The sequence below is a fragment of the Argopecten irradians genome, chromosome 10 (assembly GCF_041381155.1).
Source record: "Argopecten irradians isolate NY chromosome 10, Ai_NY, whole genome shotgun sequence".
In the NCBI taxonomy this organism is placed as follows: domain Eukaryota; kingdom Metazoa; phylum Mollusca; class Bivalvia; order Pectinida; family Pectinidae; genus Argopecten; species Argopecten irradians.
Genome location: NC_091143.1, coordinates 39,212,408 through 39,238,827, shown reverse-complemented (window position 1 = coordinate 39,238,827; position 26,420 = coordinate 39,212,408). Strand labels below are relative to the sequence as shown.

The 26,420-nt window shown below is 34.3% G+C and overlaps 1 protein-coding gene across 1 annotated transcript; it reads right to left on the bottom strand.

The window, feature by feature from the left end:
• Positions 1–2,340: 2,340 nt before the first annotated feature.
• LOC138333865 (stabilizer of axonemal microtubules 1-like) lies at positions 2,341–25,796 on the bottom strand. The gene is made up of 5 exons (XM_069282505.1): positions 25,632–25,796; positions 16,363–16,536; positions 10,482–10,594; positions 6,398–6,484; positions 2,341–5,345 (listed from the first exon to the last, which is right to left on the bottom strand). Exons 1-5 carry the CDS (start codon positions 25,667–25,669, stop codon positions 4,348–4,350), a joined length of 1,410 nt encoding a protein of 469 aa, XP_069138606.1. The 5' UTR covers positions 25,670–25,796; the 3' UTR covers positions 2,341–4,347.
• Positions 25,797–26,420: the final 624 nt, after the last annotated feature.

Genomic DNA, 26,420 nt, shown 5'->3' with positions numbered 1-26,420 from the left:
ATATACTGACATAGCTAGGTCATTATTACGATATACTGACATAGCTAGGTCATTATTACGATATACTGACATAACTAGGTCATTATTACGATATACTGACATAGCTAGGTCATTATTACGATATACTGACATAGCTAGGTCATTATTACGATATACTGACATAGCTAGGTCATTATTACGATATACTGACATAGCTAGGTCATTATTACGATATACTGACATAGCTAGGTCATTATTACGATATACTGACATAGCTAGGTCATTATTACGATATACTGACATAGCTAGGTCATTATTACGATGTACTGACATAGCTAGGTCATTATTACGATATACTGACATAGCTAGGTCATTATTACGATATACTGACATAGCTAGGTCATTATTACGATATACTGACATAGCTAGGTCATTATTACGATATACTGACATAGCTAGGTCATTATTACGATAACTAGGTCTATTACGATACTGACATAGCTAGGTCATTATTACGATATACTGACATAGCTAGGTCATTATTACGATATACTGACATAGCTAGGTCATTATTACGATATACTGACATAGCTAGGTCATTATTACGATATACTGACATAGCTAGGTCATTATTACGATATACTGACATAGCTAGGTCATTATTACGATATACTGACATAGCTAGGTCATTATTACGATATACTGACATAGCTAAGTCATTATTACGATATATGACATACTAAGTCATTATTACGATATACTGACATAGCTGGTCATTATTACGATATACTGACATAGCTAGGTCATTATTACGATATACTGACATAGCTAGGTCATTATTACGATATACTGACATAGCTAAGTCATTATTACGATATACTGACATAGCTAGGTCATTATTACGATATACTGACATAGCTAAGTCATTATTACGATATGACATTGCTAGGTCATTATTACGATATACTGACATAACTAGGTCATTATTACGATATACTAACATAGCTAAGTCATTATTACGATATACTGACATAGCTAGGTCCTTATTACGATATACTGACATAGCTAGGTCATTATTACGATATACTGACATAGCTAGGTCATTATTACGATGTACTGACATAGCTAGGTCATTATTACGATGTACTGACATAGCTAGGTCATTATTACGATATACTGACATAACTAGGTCATTATTACGATACTAGTACTGACTGACATAGCTAGGTCATTATTACGATATGATGCCATACCTAGGTCATTATGGCGACATATTTACATTCCCATGTCACTTCTACTATATAAACTAACCAAGGCAAAGTGAAGTATATGACGGAATAACTGAAACCCAAAACGTGACCATTATGACGTGGTGACGTCAACTGATCACCGTCAAAATGGCTGTTCCTTAATTCTTGTGGATTAAATCATCGTAGATAAATGGTTTTCCTGGTCCTAGCTTAAACAATGTAAATGCTAGCGCGCATTATGAGGATTGTCTGCAAAGCTCTGGCATCTATATAGACCATAGATGCCAAAGGAAGATAGTTTAATGCTTAAATACTGTCAAAGCTAGGTCATTATTACGATATACTGACATAGCTAGGTCATTATTACGATATTCTGACATACATGTAGCTGTCATTATTACGATATTCTGACATACATGTAGCTGTCATTATTACGATATTCTGACATAGCTGTCATTATTACGATATACTGAGATAACCAAGTCATTATTACGATATACTGACATAACCAAGTCATTATTACGATATACTGACATAACCAAGTCATTATTACGATATACTGACATAACCAAGTCATTATTACGATATACTGAGATAACCAAGTCATTATTACGATATACTGACATAACCAAGTCATTATTACGATATACTGACATAACCAAGTCATTATTACGATATACTGACATAGCTGTCATTATTACGATATACTGACATAGCTGTCATTATTACGATATACTGACATAGCTGTCATTATTACGATATTCTGACATAGCTGTCATTATTACGATATACTGACATAGCTGTCATTATTACGATATACTGACATAGCTGTCATTATTACGATATTCTGACATACATGTAGATAGGTCATTATTATACAATTTTGGGCCTTTGTGCTGGTGAATATGATATGATATGAACTGGAAAAACAAATTTTGACAGAGGTATTTTTTTCTTCTTTCAATATGACCCTAACAGTCTTCCGTACAACTTTGGCATGAGTATATCCATATTGGGGACAAATTCCTCCACCATAAACGCGAGAATTGTCAGCTCTGCTTTGGACTTAGTTAAGCCTGTATGACACTGAAAGAAATACACAAACAACAAATCTCTATTAGGCAGGTATTTATTAAATTTTCCAGTTTAAATGGTTATACCAATGAAGTGAAATATGTTAATTTGTACATATATATATAGTTTCTTGGAATGTTGGAATGAAGTCACAAGCAGTTATTTACATCCCTTTAAATGCCATCTAATTATACCCAATTGTTTAATTTCTTTAACATGTAGGTCAATATGACTTAATATTGGAAAATAATGGGAACACACACATTCACAATAATGTTTCATGATGGCTATGACATTAAAGTAGCATGCCCTTGGTAATTTTAACACCTTCAATTTTAAAGAGCTCCAGTTTGTTTCTTTCACTTACAAAAGGCACAGGGACTATGTACAATTTCCACCTGAATGCCACTACATTTGTATACATATTTTGATGTATATGTGTCGATCTGTCCAGGTCCCCACTCCCTGTCGCGGTATTGCTATACTCAATAAAGAGTAAAAAAGGGAAGTAACTCTCATATTTCATAACGAAATGATCAACTCGCCTGTCTATAGTCCCTGACCAAGGACAACCTACCCCTTGTAATTATAAGAGTAGCCTGAGGTCAATACCCAATGCTTAAGAACGAAAATTGTACATAAATATCACAGATAAGAATTCCTAAGAAATAAATACCCAGTTATAACTAAAGCTGTACACTAACGAAAGCTATATAATACGTGAAGTTTCGCTAAATCATAACATCTACTCCATAACTAAAGACAACAAGTGAAGATCAGGACATATATAAACGGCTTACACTCCATGGGAGAATGTTGGTTATAGTGTTGTTTTAAACATTAGGTAGCACTTTCATAAAAAAATGTGCAGTTATAAAAAAAAAAAAATCAATAATGAAACAAATTTTGTGTTTTGTGACGTTAAAATAACATAAATAACGGTTTTTACTTTAAAAAAGGAGTCTAACATGTATTTCAATTAAAAAAGGCACAAAGAATATGAAATCAAATATCTTGTGATGTAAACATAATCAAATTTCATTTTTCTGGAGAATATATGGACATTTTGGACATCACATATAAAACAATTACCAAAAAATGGCATTGTGTTGTAAAATAATGGACGGAGGAAATATCACAGAATCCTGTATAAGATAGGTATAGTATATTTAAAACTCATAAATTCATAGTTTATGAGTAAAAATTTGTATTTTTTTCTCCAGAATTCAGCAGTTTTTATTTAAACTTAACCTCGCACAGAACAGTTCATTAAATTAATTATACAGGTAAAACATGGCATGTTCAGCATTAAAAATGTACCAGATTTGGTCTTTTATAAACAAAAATAAGATAAATTCTGATCTTTGGCCTCGCAGTATCAAACAAAAGATAATGCATTAAAGCATGTAATTACACATAATAGCACAGGTACATGTAAATGATAATGACACTGAATTGTTCGGCCTCCTCACTGAACGGAAGATATGCTACAAAAAAATGTTATGTAAAATAGTTTCAAAGTCCTATAACTTCAAGCAAAAATATTTTTTTGTAATAGAAATATCCTGTTAAAATTCTCGTACATAATTTGTACAAATTAATACACAACAGTATACAGAATGTTATACACATAATAGTATAATTCCATAACAAAATAATCTATATTCATTCCTGCTATATTTCAAATGAAACATAACAAGACAATTAGGTACACTGTTATCTTGTTTCTGTAATAATAAATAAATAACAGAAATATTCACAAATCACAAGAAAATATACATTGCAAGCACTTACAGTATAATCTTAATATGCTGAATGCAATTCTGTCTCGGAGTTCTCAGAATAAAAGCCTAGAACTTTACATACCTATACTTGTGCTATTGCTGTTGAAAAATTGTAAGTGTGAAATGTATACATTCTATGTTTTTTGTGGAAGATACTGTACCTGTCACATCATGTGACAACAATATAATGATGTCTAATTAACATATCACAGACAGTATAATTAGATTGCTAGTTTGGGCTAAAGTCTGATTATCTCCCCTTAGGCCACTGACATCGTTAGCTTGTTGGGAGTTTGCCGGGCACCATTTAAGGGAGTGATGGTTTCCATGACGGGTCGATACACACGATGTCCTCTATTGTCGATGTTAGAAAATTTGAAACTTGACGTAGGGCCATCGATAGAAATTGCCGGACAGATTCCTACTTGTTTGGGTGTGTAATCAGTGCGATACATGGTGCCATCTTCAAATTTGGCGTTGCTCTGCAGAGCGGTGTTGTCGGGCTTGAAGCTCCTCATTGGCTGTTGAGGGTGAGGGATATAGTGGGCCTTGTGTGTGGACATTCCCTCAAAAGGTGCCTCAGTCGGGTGGTAGTCGTTACGAACTATTGGCATATTCTTCTGTCCCATCTCCCACTTAATGTAGTCGTTCATATAGCTGGTGCTACCATCGAATGCAGCACTCCTTGCCTTGTTGGCAGAATCTGGACGCTTGGCTAGGCTCCTCTGGATGGGGAATTGTCTGTAGGTAGAATTATGAGTTGTGTTGGTCTCCATCTTTCCCTCAGGAGCCTTGTAAATATCTGGGGCATGGTAATAGGGGCGCTGTGTTGGCCATTTCTTATAGTCGTTGCGGTTTGTTGTGTTGTCTTCTAATGGTGCACCGGATTGGAATGCTACTCCTTCAGGCTTGAAGCTCTGCGTCTTCTCCCCTAGACGACCTAGGAAGTCTTGTTTGAAGGTTGTCTGTCCATCAAACGGGGCCTGTGGGCCTTTGTAGATCTCTGCGGGACGTACAAACTGCTTCTCCATTGGGTGCTTGACGTAGGAGTCTCGGTAGTCTGTTTTGTCGAAGAATGGCTGATCAGACATACGCGTGGCCTCGGCAGGTTTGATGAGAGGACGTCTAGGCTGTGCATGCTGCATATAGTCATGGTGCATGGTACTCTCACCCTCAAACTTGGCATTAGGGGGCACCCAGGCATCAACATTAGTGGCTGGACCTACACGGCCGGACATATCCCACTTCTTGTAGTCAGCTACAAAATAGAATATGCAGTTTGATTACTGATGTTTCCGTTCAAACTTTCTTTGATGAATATTTTTAAATTAGGATCCTTCCAAGAAAAAATGTTTAAACTGAATAAATCCAATCTATCACATTTTTGTAGTTTTAAAAGTTCAAGTTCATCCTTGACTGTAATACCATATTCTACCCAATAAGCGCCCCCATCCCTATAAGAGCCCCTCCATCTTTTTTAGGTCTCACTTTCATTTACCTTGAATTAAATTCAGGCTAAAAATACGAAAGCTATAGATTTCTTTCATGATTTCTTTTACAAAATGATTTATTGGTTATTTTGTACAGTGATTTTATGAAAGGCTAGTCCAAAATTATTCTATTAAGCGCCCCCTTATTTATTTCAATGTTTCAAGCGTACTGGGCACATATTGGGTCTAATACAGTATGACTATTAAGTCATTGAAATAGAAAATGATAGGAAATATGTTTGCAAATATTTTCAAATACTTGATGTTGTTCAAACTATTCTGATTATCTTGTATGTGGGATTGTCGCTACCTCCACTGTCCCTAAATCCCTATCATCCTCAATACTCCAGGGGTTCCGATCACTTACGATCTCAACACCCCTGGACTATCACATAGTAAAACTGGAGGCAACAGAACAGGTATTTAAGTCCTGTGATGAACATTGTACATCAAAAGAGCCCTACGTAAAACGGTACACTATGGTTGACTGTGTGGTTTTGAAGTTGGGTGTCACTCTGTCTGTAGTCTTCAAAGAAAATCTTTTCAGGCCTGTGTGATTGGTTCAGATTTTCTTCCTTGAGCTTCCAAATCAGTTTCACTTTGAGATAGACCAGGGGTGTAGAGATTGTAAGTGATCAGAACCCCTGGAGTTTCGAGGATGCTAAACTATTAGCATGAAAATTGTACAACACATCTTCATTCAAAAAGATTTTTTTCAGCAACTGTTATACATCATATTTGAAGTAAAATAAAATAAAAAACTTTAACAGAACTTTGAGTCATTTTGATATGTTGTCCAAGCATGATTTAGTGATCTTACATTTATATGTTGGCTCCCCTTCAAATCTTCCAGCCACTTGTCTATGTCCATCAAGTTTCACAGGTCTTGCGGGTTGCCCTCTCTTCTCTGGAATAGATGAGAAAAGATAAGAACTAAACAGTGACAGAGTTGTAATGAACCTGATCTTGGCACTAAATTAATGTTAGAATCTTTCCCTACCTAGAGGGTGTGACAACAACATCACAACCCGAGGGGTAATTCACGAACGTCCAACCTGAGGCTAATTTGTCCAGCTTTGGACATTCAGGAATTCCCCTGAGGGTTGTGATTTTGTTGTCACAACCTCATAGATAGGGAATATGTCATTTTTTTTCCATACACAAAAGAAAAAGAAGAGATAATAGCCTAAAAAGAAGCATTTTCACCATGATATGAACATGGTTCCGTCATCTGCACGTCAATATTGATACACCGCACGAAGTCATGACGTCACGCAATTGTCTTCAGGTTCAAAAGGTTAGCATGTGCAATCTGTCATACCCTAGGGGTTGACGGAGAATTTAACCTCCCACAGCTAAAATGGGTGACAAATCGGTGAACGGTTGGAGTAATTAAGTCCTAAAACATCTTCTAACAGTACAATGATCGACCACTACATTTAATAATATTGAGCTGACTATATATATAACGATAGAAGAAAAAAAACTTTTATGTCCTTTTTTGTCATAGAAAGTATCTCATATTAAACTATATCATTATGTATAGAGTTTACTGTATAAAATATACTGTACATTACTAAATATGTGCCCTCATCGCAATTAGCACCTGGACTGGCCTGTAACACGTACTTTTTGTAGCCTCAAGTTTGCTTGATTATCTAGCAAAATTAAACTCTTTTATCAAAATGCAGACTGAAAATAGGAATACCATAAATTTCTTTATTTCTGTAAAATATGCAAATTAATTGATAGGTGCATTTTATTGTGTGCAATATCATTTTGTTACTAGGTTGATTACATTAACATATAGAGTTATGTTCTGCTTGAGCGATCGTAACTTATAAATAAATAAATTTTCTCATACAATATATTTTTGTTGTTAAAGATCTTTACACATTTTCAAGGCCAATATATATATATAAACATATTTGAAGCAGAAGAATTCATTCCAGCATTTTCCTCTCTGGAATGAATTAAGATGAATTAACATTGATTTAATCTAATACATGCATCATCGTTTGGACATGTTTGTCTTTTTAGCTTCAGACCTATTCATCCATATTCATTGCACTATACAGTACAGGTATATGCTTGACATTATAGGGACACTGTGTAGTTTGTAAGAGTTGTTCCCCCTGATATAGATTCCAGCTGTAATGCACACGCCTTAGCAACATGTAAACAACTTGAGTTTGTTGTGCTGTGTGTATTTACTACACTGATTAGCCCCCTCCAGCCAATACACATGTACCCTACAATTGTCACACAAACAACCCCCCCCCCCACTTACCATATTGACATGTAGTATAGAAAACAAACACCCTACTTCCCATGTAAATATATAGACTTCAGGCAAACAGATTGACCAATATAGATTCTTAACAAAAACTACTTCATTAGATATAGTTGAATAAATATGTGTGTATTTGTTATCATAAATATTATTGATTATGAATATTCTATATATAAGTCCATCTGATGCAATATGTCCATGTGACATATTAGATTCATAATAATATTTAAGTACAATGTATATCATTTTTAATTATCATCCAACTGATCAAAACCTGTTTGTTTACTGATAATACTATCAATGTGACATCATGTTCGATGTTCCATATGACTTCAGGCCTTGCTCCACAACAATCAATACTTAGAGATATAGCTAAGAATCAATATTTCTACTGGAATTTGGTTTGGTTTGGATTCATCTTTTGATAACTTAAAGGGTTATGGATGTTGAAAGGAAAATTGTATGGTGAAAACAACCAAGAGTTTCCAGAGAAAAACCATAGCTAGTAAAAAGTACATGACAAAATGGAGGACTTAAATATAGAACCTAGTGATAGGGAAATAGTAATAGTAAGCTATCGGACATCCTTACTACTTGACCACAGTGGTCAGTAGTTAGTTTTGACCGGTTTATATGTATAGGTAGGTTGCCTTCAACTGTACATTATGATACCCAACATCAATATTATGCAGGTTTAATACCTTGGGTATACAAAGGAGAGGATCTTTAAGACATTACAGCTCAGAGTTTAGATGTAAGCTAGGTTGTACAGTATTAAGTGAAAAATACTTCACAGAGAATTGTCGTTCTTAAAATGCCGACTTTCATATGTACAGGTGGGACAACAATTTTTCAGTTTTTATGGCGGGTGTGTGCGAACTTGTTGTCAAGTGTTCATTACAAAGGGAATTCTACCTGTACATTTACCTGACCTTCGTATGGGGCAGATAATTTGAAGTGTCATAACTTGACTGTGATCAGCTAGCACCTATACATGTACACAACATAAATACATTTTTATCTACAGTCTACCAACTGTGTATCTTACATGTAATTGGAAATATTTAAAATCCCAAGAGAATATTTTTCATATATTCTATGTTACATGACGCACAGGTATACGGTAGTTTAGATCGAAATGCCAACGTGCCTGTAAGAAAGTAATTGCATTAATGTTCAAAATGATTGTTATCTCAGGCAGGTAGAATGGACCTGGGCACCTCCTTATATATATTGTATATAACAGATCAATCTTATCAGAAGAGCCGTTTGTTTTCTTATACTCTCATTGTAATTTTGTATGAGTAGATGACACTGCTAGCCGCGGTAGTCTAGAGAACTTTTGTCTGCGCTAACAATTCCCTTACAAGATCTATAAAGAATTGGTGAAACTCCCTATTGCCAGGATCAATATTTAAAATATCGGGAAGGTAAGCCCAGACCTTTATGTGGCTAGGCAACCAGGGATAATATTTGCTCTGGGATGAATATGTTCCCTTTGTATATATATGTATGTGTAGGTCTACATGTCAAATGAGATATTTACAGCTACATTATGTATAAGTCTTGCCCAGGTATAGCCTTCTATTCGGGTACATGTATAGGTAAATCTAACAATAAACTTTGAAACTGATTCTAATGTAATGGACCAGGTATATAAATATAAAATTCATACAGATTTTAATTGGTATGTACAAGGTATCAATGCATTCAATACATAAGACGCCATAGTGGCAGTGGTAAAGATGCATATCGGGTTGTCAGTTCAAAACCGACGTATGGTAGCTGCCACTAGGTGGTGGTTTTTTTTCTCCAGGTACTTTGGCTTTTCTCCACCTATTAAACCTAATATATCCATTAATAACCCTCATTATTACTTAAATCCTGGAAGGACAATAAACGCCTACAGTAAAACACGTTTATAACGAAGTCATATTTATAACATTATGATCGTAATTTTCACTCATGGTTCCTACAGATATTTGTAATGTGTAAAATGAACTCTGTTTATTAAGAAGTGATTCTGTTGGTCCCCAGGGGTTTGTTATAACTGTGTGTCACTGTGTATACAATATAGATAATCTTTTAAGGTGTTTAATAATATGTAATACATGTATATCTTTACTATCTTATGAAGCTTTGACTTGACCGTGTGATATTTAGTCCATTTAATATTTAGGATTATGGTATGGTATCTACAATCTTTTAAATGGTATCTGGACACTATCTTCTACATACAGAACTATTTATATGTTCTAAAAATTGTACACATGTATAGGCAAGTGACCTGCCCTCTGTTTATCATTAGTTTTGTGAATGTTTAATTTGTATGCAAAAAAAATGTAAACATTGAAATTTACATTATAATTACGCAAAGAAGGCTTTTAAATCCCAAAAGTTTCCCCTACATGTAATATTTCGTTGTTAAAATTCTTAAAGTGTATCTATCGCGAAAATAAGAACACCCCGAAAGATCAATGTATGAGAGATAGCATTTGGTGTCCCATTTAACCAAATGCTATCTGTTATAAATGCATGCAAACCACGAAATTAAGCACTCGCAAAAATATCCACGTATACTGAGTACCCTACATCCATCTACAACACTTACCGTTATAATCTTTTTTATAGGAGGTAACATTGTCCATAACTCCATCTGGCTTCTTGTACTGATCCTGGACATGGACAAATGGCTTTTCTATCGGATGTTTGACATAGTCTTTTCTGAAAAGGGATCAAATCAACACAATGGCTACATGATCACTTTGAATTATGTTATTTCTCATCTCTATAAATACATTTACGGTAAAACAACTTTCTTTCGCATGTGATTATTCATTTTCGTAAATTTCGCTATCAAAGTAAATTCGCAGAGTTAAATATCTCTGTGAAATGATATCTTCTACAGTTCTTGCATAATTAAATTCAAATGTGATTCCATTCAATTTTATTTCAAATACACATTGCAATATTTGAAGAAAATCACGAAATATAGTAGCTGTGAAGGACAGTTGGTATACAGTACACAAATCAAAATTCAAAAGCTTTCTCTGTTTGGGTTTAGTTAAAATAAACTATACAACTGCCGCCACAGTGGCCAAATAATACCCCCTGCTACACAAATTTGTTAATAACTCCATTAATAGGGGACATTGTAGAACCCTATAATAGTTTACTCAACTCCCCTTTATTTCAGGGTTCTGTGTACCAAATTTTATCAAAATCTGTATAGTAGTTCAGGAGAAGTTCGCCAAACAAAGTTGTGTTTACAGACAGACAGACAGACAGCAGACAGACAGACAACCTGATTCTTGTATACCCTAACCTTGTTGCGGGCGGTATAACAAACTCATTATCTAATATATGATACTTAAAATACTAAATTTTGTGTGATTCATCGGCTAAGGATTATTATGAATATCAATTGCCGCGAAAGTTTGTCTGACTTTTGGTTCTACAGAACCATGCATGACTACAAATGATGGTCAAATCGCAAAACATGAAATTACGTCGTCACAAAAATAAGTTGGGTTAAGGCATGTAAATGTACTCATGAAAAGAGGTGTTTTTGTCATGAATTAAGAGTTAATTTTTTTTAATACATCCTCATGAACATTGAGTGTTTTCTGATGTTGTAGCTATGTTATGAATTAAAAACACTAGATTTTGATTAGAAAATATAAACACTTTATTAACAACTATACATATATATTCCTGTATTTACCAATTAAAGATGGCTATAAGTGAATATAAAGAAAGAAAAAATTATCGACTACATCAGAAGGAAAGTCTGAATAATCTGAATAAATGTGACATAAAAATATAAGATACAAGAATTGATCGGTAATAAGGATAATTTAACATTTACTTTGATAGATGTAAGAAATCAGCTTTTCGTTATTTTCAAAGAAGGGTTTGATGTCAAATCTAAAAATATGTATTTAATAAACCTTAGTAAACAATGGCAGCCAATTTTGGTAGGTTCTTTTATAAGGAATTGGTTTATCATCTGATTGATAGAGTGTATATTAATTAAACACTAGTTAATGTCTATCAAAATGTCTTTAATTAGAGGTAATTAAAAAAAGGTTTGTGTAGGATGATTATATGATGAATCAATTAAAAGTCATTAAAAGTAACACTGAGACACCCAATCAATGAATATTCATGGCCACTGGTACACATATCTATAAGACTATGAGGTACCGTATTCGCCGTAATTAGCACCCAGGGCATCTAAATAATTGTAACAAGGGGGACGCATATTAATGAACCAAAAAGTAAGTTGTACCACTTTCTGGACTCAAGACGCATTAATCTGTTACAGTTAACATGCATATGCCTTTTATCCTTTGAGATGCATTATTATGTTGTGATTCACATGTAAAAGACTTGCAAGTTCATGTGATATAGGATACATTGCTGATGTTAGAGGCATAACATGTTGTAAAACATTGTTAAATCCATGGGACGGGGGTGTTTATACAACTTCAACTCTTCTCCAGAAAAGGTGAGGAGTGCTTATAGGGGTAGGGGCGCTAATTATAGCGAATACGGTAAATACTTTTATGTAGATTTAAATCTTAGGCCTGTATTTCTCTCCTTTTAAACTAAAACGACTCAAACACTATAGCCTAGTTATATGACATATAACTAATAATGTAATGACTCCGCAATGTTATCATGCTAACAAATACAATGTACGCAGTATGTATTAACTGTAGTCGTCTTAAAAACTGAATGAATTATAGCTGCACAACGAAATTTTACAATTTCTTACTTCACGAAACACAACATTTATATCACAACAGGTAAAAACACAAGAAATAAAAGTATTAAGGTGAAATGTCACAAACACATTATGTATCTTCCACAGTCAAAAAACACTAAGAGGAGATTGACCTGCTCCCTGTTCATAGTTATGCTTGTTTCTCCAGGTTCATACAAGGTCAATAAGTGTTATCCACAATCCAAAATAACTGACTTATAGAATTTTCATAGAGATTGACCTGCTCCCTGAACAAAGTTATGCTTATGTCTCCAGGTTCCTACAAGTTCAATAAGTGTTCTCCACAATCCAAAATAACTGACTTATAGAATTTTCATACAGATTGACCTGCTCCCTGTACAAAGTTATGCTTATTTCTCCAGGTTCATACAAGGTCAATAAGTGTTCTCCAGAGTTTTATATGGGTGTTGTTAAATCTCTGTATCATTATGTACACTTCCATCACAGTTAGATTACAGCCACTTGTGTTTTAAAACACTTAGCCTGTATCCATGATATCGTTCCAACTCCTATCACATTATGCTATAGATAAATCCTGTCCTGCCCTTAGGCACGAAGGCCCTCAGACCGTACACCAAAAACATCATTAGGTGCAAACATACTGGTGACCTTCCCGTTTGTAGAACGATTCTGTCGATCATTTTGGAAATTATTTTGTTGGTTTGAACTCTGAATGTCCTCACTGTTACTCTCTTGTGGCCAGTCCTCATCGTCCACGGCAATGATGCTTGTCTGCGTCCCGCGATCACACGTATCCAGGATTTGCTGAAGAGATGGTTTTTCTCTCGGAGAGTTATACTGGCTCTTATTCCAGGCTTTTCTTTCATTTCCAGTCATTTCTTTTCCATTGAGACTATCCTTTCCATTGCCGTTCAGTGCCCCCGGCGACCAAAGTTTAGGTATGTCTGCTTTCGAGCTTTGCTGGTCCCAGTAACAGTATGGGGAGCTATTACTGATATCCTGCCATTGAATCTTTTTGCCTTGGTGACCTTTCACAAATGTTTTCTCCTGGGATCTTGGTCTGACTTGACTGTCATCTGTATAAAATGGGGCTCCCTTTCCCTGGTCCTCTGGTCTCTCCCCCTGCCGAGCCTTACCTCCCCCTAGTTGGGGCATGCTGCGCGACGTCTCCCAAGATGCTTGGTATCCCGATGTCTTGTTACCCCTGCTGTTAGACTCCTGAGGACCAGCATCACTTTTGAGCGATGTTGGCTGGAATTTTCTTCCCTGGCCCTGTTGTCTTGGAGTACCAGCAACGCCCTCTCTTTTATAAGAGCTTAGATTCACTTCCTCCATGAAGTACGGCGATGTTTTATACACTTCTCCCTTCTGTTGTCGTCCATTTTGCCTTTTGTTTCCGTTTCCTCGTGGCGACAACCCTGCTTCTTCCTTGGCACTGTGGTATCCATCATCAGATCCCTGATATTTGGGGCTGTCCACCCGGTATGGCGCCTTAACGGACTGGAATTTCCCCTTCTGACCTTGCATACCTCTCTGAGGAATGTCTGGTTTGGAATCAGAATTTATCAAGGAACTTTTGTTTTTGGGCGATCCATTATTTCTGTCGCCATTTCTTGTCCGGCTTTGCTCTTCAAGTTTGGTATCAAAACCATCAAAATCTCTAATTCCCGATCGGAGAGAATCTTGATATCTTCTCTCGGTATCATCCATTCTTCCATCGTTTAAAGACATTTTGTGAGAAAGCTGTTAGTTCCTACACAGTTGCCAGGTCACAGAATGTAGATCTCGACTCTGTCCAGTACGGAGGTTATAGTAATGAATAGACATACAGGTATATAAGTAATACAATTATTTCAGATCTGAGGTTGTTGCACCTGGGGCCCCACAAGGGGGAAACTGACCACTTCACAAGCACAATGTGGCCCTATTCCTTCCTCTTTCTTGTGATGGTTTCTACAATGCCGATCAATGTCAATAAAACGATGATTGCAGATTCAACGTGATTAAAAATTGACATGCAGTCTTTTTTGATGCAGGAGAATGTTTTTGGCGTGTGAATGTCCTATTTCACCGGTAACACCCCGTATAGACACTCACAGTTGTATGATCAACCTCAGGTATCCATGAATGAATAATGAGCTTTGAGAAACTGCTGCATTCTGTGATGGTTCAGGGCGAGTTTGTCTCCATAGATCCTCACCATTGTTTATGATCAACAACTTAATAATTAATGTCCAGCAAGCTGGTGGTCACTTCAGGCCTAGCCCACGCGTGTATATATGCATGTCCAATAGATTAAGGCCTTAGGGATGCAATCAGCAAATATCAAAGCAACGAAATCTCAAAGATAATAAGAAATTATATTTCTGTTATAATAACCTAGATATGTTTCTCTTTGATGTGTAGGTTGAATATACATAAAGAACGAGGAAGTTTTTATTTTCAGTGGGAGTCAATATTCCACAGAGAAAAAACAACTTTGACCTCCAGTAAATACCTGGCAACAGTCCCACTTAAAACCGAGAAGAAGTACTTCAGATAGGTGTTAATTATGTCTAAACTAGTTAATGGTATAACGAGAGAATACAGTGTACATGTACTTTGTCTTTGGTAACGGACATACATATCAAGGGAAACAAGACATTCTAGTACTGCAATACAGATTCCAAAATGAAATCATATTCAATTGTGAAATCTGGGTTTGATTCTTATCTTAATTTAAACAATACAATCTAAATGTCTCTTTTACAAATTTTCAGCCTCTATAGACCCTCTGAATGAAATGGTTTGAATATATATGCATTTTAATTCAACTTAAATGACCATCAGAAACACTTAGTAAATTTAAGTGTTTGGGATCAAAACTTTATTTGAAGACTAAACTAAAATAAATTCTTTTAGAAGTAGAAATATATCATCCTCATTTTAGATATACCTCAGGTACTGCTTGGTACCACTATTATAAGTAATTATGAATTATTCATTGGCCTTTTCAGCGATTTATCGAGCGGAGGTAATTCTTCGTGCCTGCTATCTGTGACCAATTTACACTGACAACAGGCTATCCTTGATTGAAAAAGTATGACATGTTCAGCTACAAAAGGTCAAAACATTATTGATATATAGACACTGGGTATTGATTGCTCTGACGCTTCTTTTGACAAAAAAAATCACAATTGGATGACTTTGCTGGCGAACAGATGGACAGGTCGATATCTATCAATAAATGCATCATTTGAGTGAACGCCGTCAGATATAAATATTTTATGACTTTTAAGTCCACAGAGGTTCATAACAGACACAGTGATTGGATAATGTTTACTGCAATATTATTGCCTAATTGGATGGTCGGTATGGAGACGCTGATGGACGAAAATCAGAAACAGTAAACAAGTTTATATTGCCTTTCACTATGGGAGACTGTAGGGAATCTGTCAATCCTGTACCGCCATTTTTGAATAGATTTGTCCTATTTATGATTTCCCCCATGCCATTTTTGGAGAATTTAGAGTCTGATCAGGCGCGTATCTGAAGGAATTCGAAAAAGGACTTAAGTTGGGGTTGTTATTTGATAATGTTAAGACGTTTTGCTAATTATTGATTCAAAATTACTGTATAATTATAGTTCATCTGTCAAAAAAAGGGGTGGGGGCAGTATTGGTCATTTAGGTTAGTGTCTTACCACTACATGTGTGTCTTAAATCAGGAATAATATTGTCATAAATTATACATAGTGGCTTACCTCTGTGTTGTGGCATCCTCGAATGCTCCTCCTCTCATCGCCTCGTTGGCGGGTTTGAAGTTCTCGCGAGGTACGAGGGGATGTTGTTTGTATACATTGGTGTATTCTGTCAGGTTACACGGCCCATGTGTCTTGTTGATGACTTTATTGGCATTGTGAGGACATCTATGTCGCCTGAAACGTCATAAAAATAAAATAATTCTCGTGATCGCAAATGATTTGTTGTCTCATAAAACTATGTATGATTTGAAATCTCATTCGTTCTTCTAACATATATGCATCATCGATGCTTACATTCATATCATATTTTCATATCTGTACCGACCAACATACAAAACTAAGAATTACTGTTAATATCACATTTCTTTTAATATCACATTTTCCAAGACAAATGGTACGTACATGATACAAAGAGGATTGCACTGTATAATATATTAACACATCAATTGTCATTTTAATGTCATATTCCTTTTAATATCATAAATTTCCAGACAAATGGTACATGATATTAAGAGGATTCAACTGTATTTGCACATCAATGGTCATATTAATGTCATATTGATCTTAATATTATGTTTTTTAGGCAAATGGTACATGATACTAAGAGGATTGCACTCTATAATGTCATATTCCTTTTAATATCATATTTTCAGACAAATACAACATGACATTAAGAGGATTCCACTATTTGCACACCAATGGTCACTTTTCTATCTACTCATGCTATAAATATATAAGCTTCTCTTCATTCCTTCTTTACAAACAATATGATCCTTCAGAATCTTCCACATACCAGGTACATATTATAAATATGCATTTTCACTATTTTCAAAAATCATATTTCCAATTCCAAAGCACGACTAAACAAGTTAACGGTTTCACCATTTCTTAAAAAGACATTTGTACTTCGTATTTCACCACTGTTGCTCTACTTTAAGGTGTATATATAAATCTCTCTATTACTTAAACAAAACCAATTTTGTTGCACATTAATGCTTTTCACAAGATGTAGAATCGAAAAAATATACCCTTCATCCAAAGGTGGTAACTTTGAATCCATATTTAACGTAAGTCCGAGAAAAAGTTGTACCAATCCGACACACCACGTCCCCTTTCTGTGTACTTCTGTACGTTACTATGTACATTTACAATGTAGGTATGCCCTGGCACTTCTAATCTTCCGTAGGTTGACTAACTTTAAATCTAAGCTAGGGCTGGTCTTTGTGTATCGGCCATTGTGTGTTAAATGTGTATAATTAGGAGCAGATTAGACTTGACCATACAATGTATTTAGGTTCATTTATAGTTCCAATCTTGTGATCTTAATTACAGGTACACATATATCAGGTATGCATACTACACATGTATGTGTTTTAGAGTTTTTTATTGACCACATTATGACCCAGTGTCCAGGTTAGTATCGCCTAGCTCAGGTGACAGGTTTTATTTACTGTTTAATGTGCCATAAACAGCTTATGATTAAAAGCAACCCTCCCCCTTTTTAGACTTCAACTTTACTTACTTCATGTAAATCCAGATTGAAAATACAAAAACTGTGTTGGTTTCCTTTCTGATATCTTTTTGAAATTGAAATGGTTTACTTTGTAGAATATTATGAAAGGTTAGGCTAGCCCAAACTTGTTTCTATTGAGCGCCCCCTCATTTACTTCAATCTTTTTAGCACCCTGGACATTTACTGGGTCGAACACGGTATGCATATCATATCATAATCTTTATGGGACTTTATTTATAGAAACTTTGTGATTGACAGATTACTTACAAAAATATGTCAATATCTTACATGTATATGCATTGTGTGTATTATTAATGTGCACAAACATTCAATGCTGGGTGTCAAAATCCCTCTGGACGAGTCTGTGGTATATTTTGTATTTGAATATTACAGAATTATTTGCTATTGCAGGGAGGTATTATTGATACCCCCTGTTTGCATGAGTATAACACCATCTTTTTGGAGAAAATAACGTGATTCACAAAGTGATGACGTCAGAACAGATACCAATCCACAAGGGAGATAACTCTGTCATATACAACGACAGAATATTAAAAACATTGTGACAAATCAATATAGCAAAATTTTGAGAAGCATTGAGACGCTAACAATTTATGAAATATATTGAAAATTGTCGGCAGGATGGTTCAGATTAATCTGTTATATATTTATTGTAAAAACGTTTGAACATTTATAGAAAATAATGACTTTGTCGGTAACCGTTCTGTGGGAAGGATAATAGAATTTTAATTTCCCTAACTAGAGAGTGTGACAACAAAACCACAACCCGAGGGGTAATTCATGAACGTCCAATACGAGGCTTGCCGAGGGTTGGACATTCAGGAATCTCCCCAAAGGTTTTAATATTGTTGTCACACTCTCAAAGGTAGGGAATAGATTTTTTTCTTCCATATACAAAAGAAAAAGAAGAGATAATAGCCTTAAAAGAAACATTTTCACTACAACATGAACAAGGTTCTATCGTCTACACATCAATATTGATGATGTAGTCGACATTGCACGCCACGGTCACACCACATGAAGGAAGTCATGTTGCAGGTTCAAAAGGTTAGTGCGTACAATCTGTCATATCCTAGGGGTTGACAGAGAAATCTACCACGGCTGAAACCGGTGACAAAACAGTGAATGGTGGGAGAACGATATATTATCATCAGGAACATGTTCAATCCAAAACAGAAATCACAGATGGTCATTTTGTCAGGGTGAAAATGGATATCTGCAAAAGGCTGTTCAAGGCAGTGAAAAACAATAATTACGTGAATAATAGCTAACAGTAAGATTTTCAAAATGTCCATATAAGTATGTTTTTGCCAAGGAAATATAAGTGAGCAATTTCCAGAATTCATAAAATACATAAAGTACATAAAATGGTGTCTACTATATTGATATCAAAAATCAAGCTGAAACAATTCATGCTCATACTAATTTCATAAATTTTCTAAAACAAAAATACACTCCACTTCAATATCTCTTAAATCCTAGCTTCCAGTAGGTTGAACTCCGATGTTAAAGAAATTAAGTTTTAATCATCTACAGTCATCATGTGACCTTTTCTACTCATTCACATTCTTCCAACTCAAATGCTGGAATGATTCATTATGAGTTTTCAGGGGTGAAAGAGTGAACAGGTCCCAGGTCCCTGTACAACTTCATCTACAGACTACAAATTTATTTATGATTGATGCACATATTGACAATGAGAAAAATAATATCTACAACAATATTATACAAATATCAACCTGTTTTCAGATGGATACAGTGATTTATCAACTCGAGGAGGTGATATTACGCGAGGCCAAAGGCCGAGGGTTTATCACTTTCGAGGGTTGATAAATCACTGTATCCATCTGAAAACAGGTCAATATCTGTTTTATTATATGGCATTTGCATGATGTTAACCATTTGACTGTGACTTAATTATGTACACTTTTTTCCTCTTCAAGATATTGAGTAGCCCTTCTCCCCGATACCCAATAGTCCTGTTGAATAATTTCAAAGAGAAAAATGAAGACTGATAATATCAATAAAATAGAGAAAACAACATGTAATTACATTTTACTTATTATTTGAAAAATCTGACAAAAATGTACACACATATTTGCAGAGTCACATGCTGCTCTCTGTCACATATCGCTGAATGATGATGACGTCACAATAGATATTTGACGTCACGGTAAAGTGTAGTTTCAGCCAATCAGGAGCAAGCAAAACACACAGCCATATAATAAAATCCATTGTGGAAGTCTGTTAGGGTCACGTTGAAAAAAAATACTATAAAGACTTAGTATGTCGTATTAACGACATTGAAATCGACTTTATTATGTCGTAATACCGACTTAAGTATATCGTTATAAACTTAATATCTCGTAATAACGACTTAGTATCTCCTAATAACAACTTACCTTTGTCGTTATAACGACTTAGTTTCTCGTTATAACGACTTACGTCTTATGTCGTAATAACAACTTAGTTTCTCATAATAACAACTTAGCTATTAGCTAATTCCATAATCAATACTTTTATTAGTATATTTGTATGTCATAATTATGACTTACCTATGTCAATGTTATAACAACATAGCTAAGTTGTTATTATGACATACTAAGTCATTAAAACGACATAGTTAAGTCGCTATAACAAGAAACTAAGTCGGTGTAATGACATAACAAAGTCGTTATAACGAGATACTATGTCGTTATTACGACATACTAAGTCATTACAACGACATGATTTTTTTCCCAATGTAACCCTAAGAGGCTTCCATAATCAATTATTAAAATGTATTGAAGGTTTTTCTCTAAAACCTGCCAAATTATCATTTCAGTTTGTGGCACAAAACAGCTGTCTATAACTCTCAACACAGTTAATTACATTATACTGGCTACACTTTAAAACTAATGGCCCTTTGTTTAATTAAAAAACTTTTAATGATCTATGTACATCACCCGTATGTTAGATAGATTTCAGAATGAAATTATCCTACAAAATTAAAATACTCCACTGTTACGAACTCTTTCAGTAACTATGGATGGTAATATGGTTTCTGTGTATTTATTATACAGAATGAATGTCTGTATATTATATCAAGGTTAGCCTATCAATTTTAATGTAAATAGATATGTGTACACTCCTAGACCGGCATATACTTCTAGACCGATTATCATACTTTATTCAGTATGCAGACATAGGATCACGGCATAGAAATCCATTACAGAGTTCACTCAATACCTTATTGTAATACTGAGTATATTCAAATTGGACTATCAATCTCAATGATGGTGAAAAAGAATTCTGATGTATTCTGTTAGGTAGAACCCATAACAAAATGATTTGGTATATTATAAAGCAGATTACAGGCCTTTCACAGGATTTCTTTAGCAAGTTGAGTTAGGATCAGGGATATGTCAATGGAATAGTTCACAAAATCAATATATTATTACCATTTAGTATATACCAACTCTTGGCAACGTGACGAACAAAAAGGACATCTCACTCTTGCATTCGATACAAAACATTTAAAATTCTTCTAAGTTTACAGAGTGAAAGGATATTTGAATAGTGTAAAGTTATTCAAATAGATAAGTATGACCATAGTTTTGTAAAGGAATACTATATGGCAGATAGTTAGTCTATTACATGTACTTATAAACAATTGTTGTATTATGTGTATGTATCACAAAATTGGAGAGAGAAAAATCACCTCAAAATGTCGTCTGCCATCAAAATGAGATAAATCAGAAATTTTGAAAAAGGAATTTTCTTTAAACACAAATCATCTTATTTCTGAATAACATTAATAGGATTTTCTTTAAAACAAATTATTCTTCGAATAGGCGAGCTAAAAAATTGTAACGAAAGGGGCGCTTATTATAGTGAACCAATGTAAGTTTTGGTCGATAAAAAAATAATAATGTTTTGTCCTTTCTGTACGCAAGACTCACAGTTTCATTTATTATTGGATTCAACGCTGATGTTCGAGGCATCACATGTTGTAAAACATCGTTAAATCCATGGGAAGGGGTTATTGTAATACACATTCTTCAACTTCTTCTCCAGAAAAGGGGAGGGGCGTTAACTACAGCAAATACAGTCATGGGATATCTATAAAAATAAATTATCTTATTTCTGGAAATAAAAAATCTAAATTTTGAGTCTTTCACAATTCCCAAGATATCAAAATGATAGTCTACAGCATATTTTGAATATCACATACAGATCTTGAAAAAAATACATTACAGATTTAAGTAATAACCATGCATCATTAATTGTGATGATTACAATTCAATAACTTTAATTACAAATGGATAATTTCGCAGTTGGATTGCTTCATGTATTTGAATGAAAGAGATATGTCTGAATATCACTGAAAAAAACCTGCAATATGATTTAAACTGAATGCACACTGAGCATGCAATATCATCGATTATACGTACTCCATTACTATACGTGTTACAGCTGAACTTCATATGAACACAGTCTCAGATAAGACTAATTTCATAATTGGATTTAAAATAAGATTACAAATAATGATTTAATACAAAATGATATGATAAATCTTGCATGTAAGCTAACGATAACAAACTTATTAGCTCACACTATAGTCACCAGTGACAACATATTGAACAACCCCTTAAAAGTTATCATAGTTTTAGACTGCAGTAAAATTACCTCCCCTTATTTATTTTATTTTATGAAATTTTCAGCTCAAAAGGGTTTCATAAACATTGTAGCTATTGAAAGATATATCTGTCTTATTAACACAATAAAATAAAATAAAATGATTTATTTTGCCTTTGGTGCATGCGCAATAAAGAATCGGATATTTTCATGAATATAACAAGAGGCCTTAAATGGAACTAATAATAGTAATTTGACTCTAAATTCTAAATAATTAGGCCCAATGGCAGGTCTCTAGACCTCTTTGTTATTCACTAGAATTCAAATTGTTTAAAGATTTGAGCCTTTTGACCCCTTTGACCTTGAACAAACTTGATAGCTTTCATCCAAACAATCTACAAGCCCAATAATTGAGTACCCTAGCTTGGCCTTTCATTTGTTCAGAAGAAGTCATTAGAATGAGAAGTTTATGTACGTCAGACGATGGACGAATTCAGCATTATGACTATAGGTCGATCACCCTTGCCCTTCATAGGTCACCCTTAACCTTTGGGTCAAATGACTTGAAACAAAAAGGAAATAGAAATCATGAAAGAATCATCATATTAATGTTTCTAGCATCATGCAAAAAATCTAGGCATAATTATGAACTTCCATGCAACAAGAGGATTTTTTTTCTGGAATATTTTTGAAAGGTGTATGATATAGAGATTATAAAACAGTATTGTAATATATGTGTAAAAATGCACCCTTTTACATCTGCAGGCAGAGGAATAATAGTCAGCAGAGTTTATACAAATGTAAGCCTGATGATATTGGTCATACTGTTCATTCCTTGTAGATGGATTAAAGCAAAAGTTGAAATGTTACTTTACCCAAACTTGTTAGAGGGGCTAATGGTGGAAACAACATGGTGTATATTTCATTTCATCAAATTTTATTGACAAACAACAGGCAAAGTCTAAAGTTCTCTCCAATAGTGGCAAAGTGAGAAGAAAAACAATGAAAAAAAATAAGACAAAAAATATGAAATGAAAAATTATAATCAAAATGGTGTAGTTACATACACTTGTACTAACAGCTATACATTTACTATACCGTATTTGACCCAATATAAGCGCCCATGGCATTTACAAAATTGAAAAAGTGCTACTTAGACAAAATGAATGCAAATCTATACAGTTTTGTGTAGCTTTGGTCTTTATTTGTGGCTGGGCAATTGAATTAAAGGTCTCAAAAATGGTGAGGGGCGCTTATTGGGTCAAATATGGTAGGTTAATTCCTATGTAACTGTAGTGATACTTTTTTTAAATTTCTGCCTGATAACATGTAATTAAATGGAAAATAAGCATGTTAATCTGAACCATAAAATAGTATCATCTTGATATCAATTTAAAGTTCTTAAATTGTCAAATCACAACCGGAACTCACTAAGATACCAGTAATTAAAACAATAGTTGTTAATTGACACTTTATCCATTTTCCCATATTAAATTATTTGGTAATTACTGTATAATTACTATATTGACAGGACATTATAAGATGTGTAAAAATAAACTTTCTATATACCTTTTTTATTTTGAACTCTCAACATTTTCCTTTTACTCAGCTGTTGTGTTGAGGACTGTGTTAAGACAAGCATTGTTACCTCCCTTGATTACTATATACAATGATAGTACTTAGGCATGTGCTATATCTGTTATGAATTATTAATGTCTCGGCCCATTACCTTCAAACCTTTCCGTGACCAGCACCAATTAGTTTACGACTAAACCATTGTCTGCGAGTTACTGATGTTCTTTCATCTGTGAGAATATCGCTAAGGAAGTTAACATTAGTCAAGAAGGTGTTTATACTGGCATTCATTCATGATATGATTTGAAATAAAATGAAATAATTCCTTATAAGCAAGTAGGACTTTTATAAGAGGCAAAAAGACATCAATGTTAAAAGCTATCCATCAAAATAATAACTTGTAGAATTTTCTAACTATTTTAGAATTTTCTAACTAAAAGATTAGAGAAAAAGTGAAATCTAAAGTTCTACTTATTGGATCTCATAAATATTATATCCTGAATAATTGAAAACTTATTTTTGAAGATCAAATAGAAAACAAAATGTAAAATTTCATAAAAGTTCATTCATGTGATAAGAAAATTCTGAATTCAAATTTTTTTTTTTTTAATTTGTATAAGAATTGTTTTAGGCAATTTTGTATAAGTTAATAAAAATGTAATAGTTTACAATATAAATCACTTTGCCCACTGCATTTTAAAATCACCGTATTAAGGGTATGAAATGACATCCAATGTCAGGGTATGAACTGACATCCCATGTCAGGGTATGAACCGACATCCCATATCAGTATTGTTTAAATTTTCTAGTGCGTAATTTTTAAAGGAAGGACAAAGGGGTACTTGTTCCTATTGTGGTAAGGAGTTTATTTAATTATGGTCCAACTATTTTGAAACAATGGGACATTTAAAGAGTGAAAAAATCCGTTTAAAAAACACCTAAACGACCAGGGAAAATACAACAAAATATATAAAATATGTAACAAAGAACAACAGAGTTTCATATTCATATACTTATAAATATTGATCATTTTGTACGCAGTATGTTCTTGGGGGATGGGATGTTCTTGGGGGATGGGGAGGAGGGGTTAAAACTTATAGTGAGCAAGAAATTAAAATATAAGGTTGGGTTCTCGTTAAATTAACTCTGAACGTCATTATCGATGCCCTTGGCGACGTGATCATTATATCAAAATCATCGACATACGGACAGCGATAATCATAATTTACTTTATGTCACCGAAACCTGTTGGACAATCAATACCTAACGTGTATAATCATGATAAAATCAGTGATTTAGGACTCTTTGTCCACGGCTGACCATTGGTCACGGTAGCTAGATAATTATCAAATTAAATCGACATATAAGTGTTCCCATCAATTCAATTAAACTTCTAACAACGTAAGGGTTGAGTGGATATGTCTACGGTTAATTTGGCCAGTGGCCTATAATATTTCCCCAACAACAACGAGTCGATCGACAATATTAGCAACATGGGAATTATAACATGTTAACGAATTTATACCTGTTATAATGAACTTACCCGCAATTGCATATCTCGCAGATGCACTTTCCTTTCATCCTATACCTGTGGGCGATTGTAAATTATGTCCAGAGTGTTGGGAGATGAAGAAAAAGACACCTATTCCGTATAACACCGCAACGTTGTCAAGACTGTCCGACCTGTATACACAATATGGCGTATAGCAACCGTTCGATTCTACGGAGACCTGAAAGTGCCTTACCTGTACGAAGTCGCTCCCTGTGTATCTCGCGCTCACCTGTCTCGCGCCAAGCGTACAGCTGTACAGCGCTTAACGTATACACAAACACGAGTTGTTTAAATTGTAGGTAGAATTGCTTAGAAATCTTATAAGATTGTGTGAATTATATTAGTAATTTGATATTTGTTAGCTTTATAAAAGAGATATCGGAATGGCCTTTCTCAGCTTCCATAATGATTATGAATACGTTTAGTTAGCGCAACATAATAATTTACATTAAATTGAAACATTTATTTCCCTACATAATGACCTCTATACATATATACTATGTTATAATCGGTATGTTGTACTAATTATATTGTCCGCCAAACCTGACTATATTATTATACTTTTTTTTATTTAATTTTGCTCTTTTGTTCTTTATTTTTTTAATAAAGCCAGGTTCAGCGGACTACAATATGCGTACAGTTTGTATATAGTACTATGTAGAGTATGATGTTTACCGATTTTTTATCTAGATTCCTTTCACGTCAAATATGGTCTATGGAAACCCGGGCGGGTCCAAACTGTTACACACTGTAACTAATTATATATCTCTAAGCCAATGT

Coding starts and splice junctions, on each gene's coding strand:
- LOC138333865 (XM_069282505.1), bottom strand. CDS start 25,669: ATGAAAGGAAAGTGCATCTGCGAGATATGCAATTGCGG. Junction 16,537..25,631: donor TGCGAGATATGCAATTGCGG/GTAAGTTCATTA, acceptor ATGACGTTTCAG/GCGACATAGATGTCCTCACA. Junction 10,595..16,362: donor GAGGATGCCACAACACAGAG/GTAAGCCACTAT, acceptor ATCCCTTTTCAG/AAAAGACTATGTCAAACATC.